This window comes from Colobus angolensis, unplaced genomic scaffold (assembly GCF_000951035.1).
Source record: "Colobus angolensis palliatus isolate OR3802 unplaced genomic scaffold, Cang.pa_1.0 Scaffold468, whole genome shotgun sequence".
Taxonomy (NCBI): domain Eukaryota; kingdom Metazoa; phylum Chordata; class Mammalia; order Primates; family Cercopithecidae; genus Colobus; species Colobus angolensis.
This window is the reverse complement of record NW_012118132.1, coordinates 675,291-683,355: the sequence shown is the minus strand read 5'-3', so window position 1 is coordinate 683,355 and position 8,065 is coordinate 675,291. Positions and strand designations below refer to the sequence as shown.

Below are 8,065 nucleotides of genomic sequence, written 5' to 3'. Positions count from 1 at the left end.
CTCGGCGGCCTCTGGCCGCCCCGTAGGACGGCGCGAGGCCAGCCTGGGCACTGGTCCCGGGGTTGCGGTGCGAGTGCGGTTCGCTCCCAGCCCCACAGGTAACCTTGGCGGACGTGACACTACAGGCCGAGGCCCCCTGTCTCGTCTCCGCCCCCCGAGTGTTCCGGAAAGAATCCTTTCCGGTGGTGTCAAGTGGGCGGGCGGAGGAGGGTTAAGGCAGCGCTGGCCCATTCTACAGAGGCGGAAACTGAGGTGCGGGAACAGAAATATTTCAAATTGCCAGGAATTTCTTTGTGTTTTTTGTGCCATCCCACCTCTTTCGGTCTTTTATGCATTCCGTACACGTGTATTGATGACAAACTGTGTGCCAGGTGTTGTAGACACTGGGATACAGTGATCATTGAGAAAGGTAGGGGCCCTGCTCTCTAGAAGTCTGCACTCTGGTGGCTGCCGCAGACACCTATAAAAATAAACGTAATTTTAGAGTCACATGTGCCATGCGGGAAGTGAAACAGGATAGGAGACTGGGAGTTAAGAAGGGCGCTCCAGAAGGATTTACTGAGCAGGTAACATTTGAGCTGAGATCCAAATGACAAGAAGGAGCGCGCTGCGTGAAGCCTATAGAAGGAACCTTCTGGAGGCCGAGTGGGGTGGCTCAAGCCTGTAATCCCAGCCCTTTGGGAGGCCGAGGTGGGTGGATCACTTGAGATCAAGTGGGTCACTTGAGACCAGTCTGACCAACATGGTGAAACCCCGTCTCTACTGAAAGTACAAAACTATCCGGGCATGGTGGCGCATGCCTGTAATCCCAGCTACTTGGGAGGCTGAGGCAGGAGAATCACTTGAACCCGGGAGATGGAGGTTGCAGTGAGCCAAGATCTCGCCATTGCACTCCAGCTTGGGCAACAAGAGCGAAACTCCGTCTCAGAAACAAAAAAGAAGGAATCTTCTGGGTAGAGGAAATCGCAGGTACCAAGGCAGTGTGCTAGTGTTGTTGGGATCTTAGCAAGCTAGAGGGTGAGAGAGACCCATTTTATAGCCTGTTAGAGATCTTGTCAGGGCCTTCTGGTTCCCACCAGTAAGGCTACCTTCTACCTTCTCTACACTGAGTATGTCTCTCATCCCAAATGCCGGGATGAACATACAAGGATCTTTGTGGCAAAATCCCAGCTGTACATGATAGGATCTTTCTGGCGGTCAGTATAGCGTAGAGCAGTGCTTTTCAAACCATCTGTGGTAGAAGTGCTGGTTTTAAATTTCCAATCAATTGTGTGAGTATTTCCACAAAATTAATATAAATTAATGACCAGAAAAATAAAATTTTGAAAACATCCAAAATACAAACCCATCTCTTTTTATTGGGGTTAGCAGAGGTAAAATCATGCTGTCAGGTTGCTATGTAAGTTTCTGCAGCCTGGCCCACACGGCAAAACCTTGTCTCTACTAAAATACAAGAATTAGCTGGGCATGTGGCCCAGGCCTGTAATCCCAGCTACTCAGATGGCTGACGCACGAGAATCGTTTGAACCCAGGAGGCAGAGGTTGCAGTGAGCCGAGATCGTGCCACTACACTCCAGCCTGGGTGACAGAGTGAGACTCCATCTCAAAAGAACAGCAACTACAAAAGTTTCTAAACCTTTACGCTCAGTTTCTGTACATGATTGTGAACTGATAACTGTTTTCAGACCTGCACTGGATCGCACACTTTGTTTTGAAGAGCACTTATGTAGAATGCCAAAGCCTGGGATTGCCTGGATACAAATTTCTGTCTATGCCATTTGTTAGATGTGTAACTTACTAGATGTGCAAATTATTATTATTATTTGGGGACAGGGTCTGGCTCTGTCGCCCAGGCTGGAGTGCAGTGGTGCAATCTCGGCTCACTGCAACCTCAGCCTCTGGGGCTCAAGTGATCCTCCCACCTCAGCCTCCCGAGTAGCTGGGACTACAAGTGTGTGACCACTACGCCCAGCTAATTTTTGTGTTTTCTTGTAGAGATGGGGTTTTGCCATGTTGTCCAGGCTGGTCTCGAACTCCTGAGCTCAAGTGATCTACCTGCCTCGGCCTCCGAAAGTGCTGGGATTATAGGCGTGAGCCACCGCACCTGGCCTAGATGTGCAAATTATTTAATGAATCTGAGCCTCAGTTTTACTATTTGTGAAAACAGGGCTAATAGTGTCTGTCTTATGGGGTTAAGCTCATGCAGCTGAACCAATTAGCAAGGTCTAGTGCACCCAGAAAGCACTTAATAAACATCCTCTTTATTTTCTTGCTCATTTGCGGGAAAAGCCCATGTGGGAAAGGCTTTTGACTATAAACAGATAAAAGAATTATCAGGCACAGATCATTACAGTAGCTGAAATTAATTGAGGGTTTACTTTGGTCAGCATTTAGACCTCTGAGCAACCCTATAATGAGGAAAATTCTTATTTTTTTGCTCTTAATCCCTCTGACAGTTGAGGAAATAGAAGCTCATAAAAGTTGAGTTCCTTCCAAAGGGGTAGCAACTAATAAATGGTGGATGCAGAATTTGACTGCACGTATGCTTAATGTAAGAGGCTTTGTTTTTAGCAGCTGGGGCCCTCATTTGTCTTGGGGACTCTTGGGACCTAGTGCCGCTGAATACCACTGGTTTTCTGGTGTCCTTGCAGTAACTATCCGAAGGTTACACACATCAGTGTTGAAGCAGGGTCGGCCTGGTCCCAGAAGAGCTTTTCCTCTCCTCTGCTGCCTCTTGTACCTGTAAATGTAGATGAGCTCGTTGTGGAGACTTAGAGCTGTGGGCTGGACCAAAGAAGGTAGGGTAAGAGGTAATGACAACCCGTAAAAAGTGTTAACTTTCAGTTTTTAGACAGGAATGATGAAAAAGGAAAATCTTATGAGTTTAAAGTGATGAAGAGAAATATAGTGGAATCAAACACCACTGTTGGTTAGTGTGTAAAGCCAGCAATAACTGTTGGTTAGTGTGTAAAGATTTTCAATTAGTGAAAATCTTGGCAAGGTGTGGTGGCTCATGCCGGTAATCCCAGCACTTTGGCAGGCTGAGGTGGAAGGATTGCTTGAGCCCAGGAGTTTGAGACCAGCCTAGGCAACATAGTGAGACCTTGCCTCTACAAAAAAAAATACAAATATTAGCCAGGCATGGTGGTGTACACTTGTAGTTCCAGCTACTCAGGAGGCTGACGTGGGAGGATTGATTGAGCCTGGGAGGTTGAGGCTACAGTGAGCCATGACTGTACCACTGCACCTGGCTCACAGTGTGATTGTACAGTATTTTAAATTTCTAGTTCGCTTGTGATTAATTTTTTCCCCAGCACACATCACTGAATTTCTGTAAGTTAAATGTACATGATATGGCCTCAATGAATAACCCCGCTTCTCTTTCAGGCAAAACTTGGCCTTGAGACAAATATCAAAATAGAGTGGTGGATGCAGTTGGTGGATCCCAGCACTTGGGAGACCAAGGCTGGGGGATCACTTGAGGTCAGGAGTTCAAGACCAGCCTGGCCAACATGGTGAACGCCTGTCTCTACCAAAAATACAAACATTAGCTGGGTGTGGTGGCACGTACATGTAGTCCCAGCTACTCGGGAGGCTGGGCATGAGAATTTCCTAAACCCAAGAGGCAGAGGTTGCAGTGAGCCAAGATTGTACCACTGCACTCCAGCCTGGGTGATAGAGCGAGACTCTGTCTTAAAAAAACCTACAAAAACCTCCTGGGCTCAAGTGATCCCCCTGGCTTTGGCCTCCCAAAGTGGTAGGATTACAGGTGTGAGCCAATGCATCCTGCTGGTCTTTGAAATTTATTGCAACGTTCTGTCACAGTAGTGCTTACTTGCCCCTTGCTGAGTCCTGTTAGCTCATCTTCCCTGTCTTATCTGAGCTGTTCTCTTCTCCAGGCTTCTTGCACCTGGGTGGCCTCCGCACTGCCCTGTACAACTACATCTTTGCTAAGAAGTACCAGGGGAGCTTCATCCTGAGGCTGGAGGACACAGATCAGACTCGCTTTGTGCCTGGGGCAGCGGAGAATATTGAGGATATGCTGGAGTGGGCAGGTGAGCCTGGCAGAGAAAGGATCTTTCTGCAGGGAAGGAACAGGAAGCAGGAAAAGGAGTCTGTGGGTCTTCTCATGGAGCTCAGAGTGGAAAATCAGGAGTTTCTGGAGAAATAACTGTGTTTGTACTACCCGGGGTAGCAGATGCCACCTGAAAAAAATGCTGAAGCTCTCTGAAACCTAGCTCCAAGACTGGTTTCTTTATTTTTTAATTTTTTAGCGTCAGGGTCTCATTCTGTTGGCTAGAGTTCCATGGCACAATCATAGCTTGCTGTAGCCTTGACCTGGGCTCAAGTGATCCTCCCACCTTAGCCTCCCAAGTAGATGGGACTACCGGCACGCACCACCACCCCTGGCTAATTTTTATTTTTTTATTTTTTTGTAGAGATGAGATCTCGCTGTGTTGCCTAAGATGTTCTCAGACTCCTGGGCTCAAGCAATCCTCCTGCTACAGCCTCCCAAAGAGCTGGGATAACAGGTGTGAGCCACTGACAAGGCTGTTTTGAGATTCCTATTTTCACCTCAGAATCTCAAGTCCATTCCCTACAGGGGCCAGGCAGGAAACACAGGCCAAGTGGGAACTGGAGGAGCTGGGCCAGTGCTGCTGAGCTGTGGAAACCACATCTCATCCAGAGGAGGGAGTGCCTCTGAGCTCCAGCTCCTTGTGCCTATGCGGGAATGCTGGCCCAGCTTGTCCAGTCTTCTGAGTTCCAAGAAGAGCCAGAAATACAGTTTTTCTGGATGAATACTTACCTTTATTAAATCTGGTCTCAGATTTTTTTTTAACCGCATTGTATAAGCCACACATACAGCTTCTGAAGTTGATCTTGTGGGAAGTTTAATCCTGAGGACAGCTAAGGTTAGGGAGAACAAAGAGGAGTGTGTTTCCTTTTCCTGGGTCGACAATTGTCTACCTATATGGACAGGTGTGACTAGGAAAGGGGGGATTCCCAAGGAAAAATACCAAGACTCTACTAGTTTAGAGATTGAAAAAAAAAAAGAAAGAAAAATCCCAAGACTGTTTTGAGATGTGTGTTCTAATCTCAGGTAAATTACTCACTAGACTCTGGATTCCTAAAGAGTACAAAATGATTTCATATCTTTTATTGTAAAAGGCTTTAGCAGGTGTTCCGTCAAGGTCCGTTGAATAAAGGATTCTATACAAGATCAGATACTGTGATCAAGGGACCATTCTAGGTGCTAGAGACATTTAACAAAGACCCTGCACATGGCCAGGTATGGTGGCTCGTGCCTGTAATCCCAGCACTTTGGGAAGCCAAGACATGTGGATCACTTGAGGTCAGGAGTTCGAGACCAGCCTGGCCAATATGGCAAAAACCCCATCTCTACTAAAAATACAAAAATTAGCCAGGCGTGGTGGCGCATGCCTGTAATCCCAGCTACTTGGGAGGCTGAGGCAGGAGAATCACTTGAACCTGGGAGGCAGAGCTTGCAGTGAGCCTAGATCACGCCACTGTACTCCAGCCTGGGCAACAGAACGAGACTCCGTCTCAAAAAAAAAAAAAAGCCCTGTGCTCAGTGACAAAGGGAAAGACAGATAAGTGGATTAATTATTTCTCGTTTTTTAAATTTTTTTAACAAACAAAGTCTTGCTCTGTTGCCCAGGCTAGAGTGCAGTGGTTCAAACACAGCTCACTGTAATCTCAAATTCCTGAGCTCAAGGGATCCTCTCACCTTAGCCTCCTGGGTAGCTGGAACTATAGCTGTGTGCCACCACGCCCGGCTAATTTTATTAATTTAATGTTTTTGTAGAGATTGGGTCTCGCTATGTTACCCAGGCTGCTGTTGAACCCCTGACTTCAAGTAATTCTCCTGCCTTGGCCTCCCAAAGTGCTGGCATCACGGTCATGAACCATCACTCCTGGCTCCTAATTCATTCTTCATAGGATATTAGATGATAATAACCAGTATGGAGAAAAGAGTAACAGGCTTAGAAACTGGGGCGAGGGATGCCCTTGTAGATAGCGTGGTCTCCTCTTAGGAGGTGACGCCGGAGCAGAGACCTGCATGAAGTGAGGAGCCAGCCCCGTGGTGACCTGGGGGAGGAATGTTCAAAGCAAAAAGAATAGCCAATGCGGAGGCCACACGGCAGGAAAGTTCTGGATGTATTTGAGGAGCATCAAAAAGACCAGCTTGGTCTAACCATAGTGAGCAGAATGACCAGGGATGTGAGGATAGAAGGCTTCCCAGGCCGGGCACAGGAGTTCCTGCCTGGAATCCCAGCACTTTGGGAGACCAAGGAGAGAGGATCACTTGGACCCAGGAGTCCAAGACCAACCTAGGCCACGAAGTAAGACCTTTTCTCTATAAAAAATTATCCAGGGGTAGTGGTGTACTCCTATACTCCCAGCTACTTGGGAGGCTGAGGTGGGAGCATCACCTGAGCCTGGGGAAGTTGAGGTTGTGAGCTGTGATCATGTTACAGGATTCCTTCAGTGCCACTTTACCAGCCAGAAATCTCTGCAGCTGCCGTCACCTCTGTCGGGCCTCGCTTGGGCCTTCTGGGCCCACTTGGCCCAGCAGGCTGCACTTGGCTCATGCCCACTTGGATCCCACACCTGCTGTGGTCCCACATTCAGCCCATGGCTGGACAGGGTGTGCCACGAGTGACTTCTTTGTTGGGTGCCGGCATCTAGATGAGGGGAAAATGGTGGCAACCAAAAACTTGGGAGATGCCAGCAGTTGTGGAGCTCCAAGGGGTGTTACGGCTCTTGTTTGGGGAGTCCTGAGATCCGAGCCCCCAGCACTGTCTCAGCTCTTCACTCCTGTAGCTTGGTGAACAGGAGCATGTTACAGCTCTCTTTCTCCTCTAGTCCGTTGAGCGTGAGCATGTTACAGCTCTCTGTATCCCTAGTCCGGTGAGTGGGAGCGTGTTACAGCTCTCTTTCTCCCATAGTCCGGTGAGCTGGAGCGTGTTACAGCTCTCTGTCTCCCTAGTCCGGTGAGCGGGAGTGTGTTACAGCTCTCTGTCTCCCGTAGTCCGGTGAGTGGGAGCGTGTTACAGCTCTTTTATTCCCATCACCCGCAGCTTGGCGAGTTTTGGGTTCTTGTCCTGCAACCAAGAGGAAGAGGTGTGCAGGTACTGTAGAGTGAGTACGGCAGAGAAGAATTTTATTGAGTGACCAAGGGAAGCTCTCCACTGCGAGAGTGGACCCTGAAAGTGGTAGCCATCTATGAGGCTGAGTCTGGCATTTTTATGGGCTTAGAATGGGGGAGTGTCTGCTGATTGGTCCGTGAGTGGTCTTGGAAAAAGGACCATTCAGTTGGTTAAGACATATCCTCCAAAAGGAACCAATCAAGAGAGAGTGGGTGAGACAGAGAAAGAAGTTCTCACTCCAGTCATGGACTCTATCCTGAGCTGACAGTTTGGTTTTCAGGCTTTGAGCTGTCTTTGGCTTAGAGGTCAGATTTCACCAGGGATTGTCCGTGACTGCATAGGAATTTGTCTGTCTCCTGTCAGTCATGCCATTATACTCCAGCCTGAGGCGACAGTGTGAGACGCTGTCTCAAAAAAAAAAAAAAAAGAGAAGGCTTTCCAGGAGCCAAATTACCTGGTGCTTCACAGAGCGAGATGAAGGCTTCACTTTCACAGAGGATCTGCTACTGATCAGGTACCATGCCAGGCATGAGGGATACAGTGATGAACAGCGCTGATGGTGCCGGGCCCCACCCTCCTGGAACTCCTGTGGCAGCATCATTGTGAGAATGAGGCTTGCAACCCACACCTTGTCCCCCACCCTGGTATTTTGTGGAGGCAGAGGACAGGTACTCAGGCACCCCATGGTGGCTGACTTCTAGAGCACCTTGCTTTGGGAGTCATTCTTTCTTTTCTTATGTTTTTCATTTTACTGATTGATTGATTGAGATGGAGTTGCTCTGTCGCCCCGGCTGGAGTGCAGTGGCGCCATCTCGGCTCACTGTAAGCTCCACCTCCCGGGTTCACGCCATTCTCCCGCCTCAGCCTCCTGAGTAGCTGGGACTACAGGCACC

At 48.6% G+C, this 8,065-nt stretch overlaps 1 protein-coding gene across 1 annotated transcript in view; it reads left to right on the top strand.

The window, feature by feature from the left end:
- The first annotated feature begins 7 nt into the window (after window positions 1-7).
- EARS2 (glutamyl-tRNA synthetase 2, mitochondrial) overlaps window positions 8-8,065 on the top strand; it is a 35,175-nt gene continuing 27,117 nt past the window's right edge. Inside the window, exons 1-3 of the mRNA XM_011958314.1 lie at window positions 8-98; window positions 372-409; window positions 3,900-4,055. Coding sequence (XP_011813704.1) covers window positions 4,040-4,055 — 16 coding nt within the window. The 5' untranslated portion in view covers window positions 8-98; window positions 372-409; window positions 3,900-4,039. The remainder of the gene's footprint in view (window positions 99-371; window positions 410-3,899; window positions 4,056-8,065) is intronic.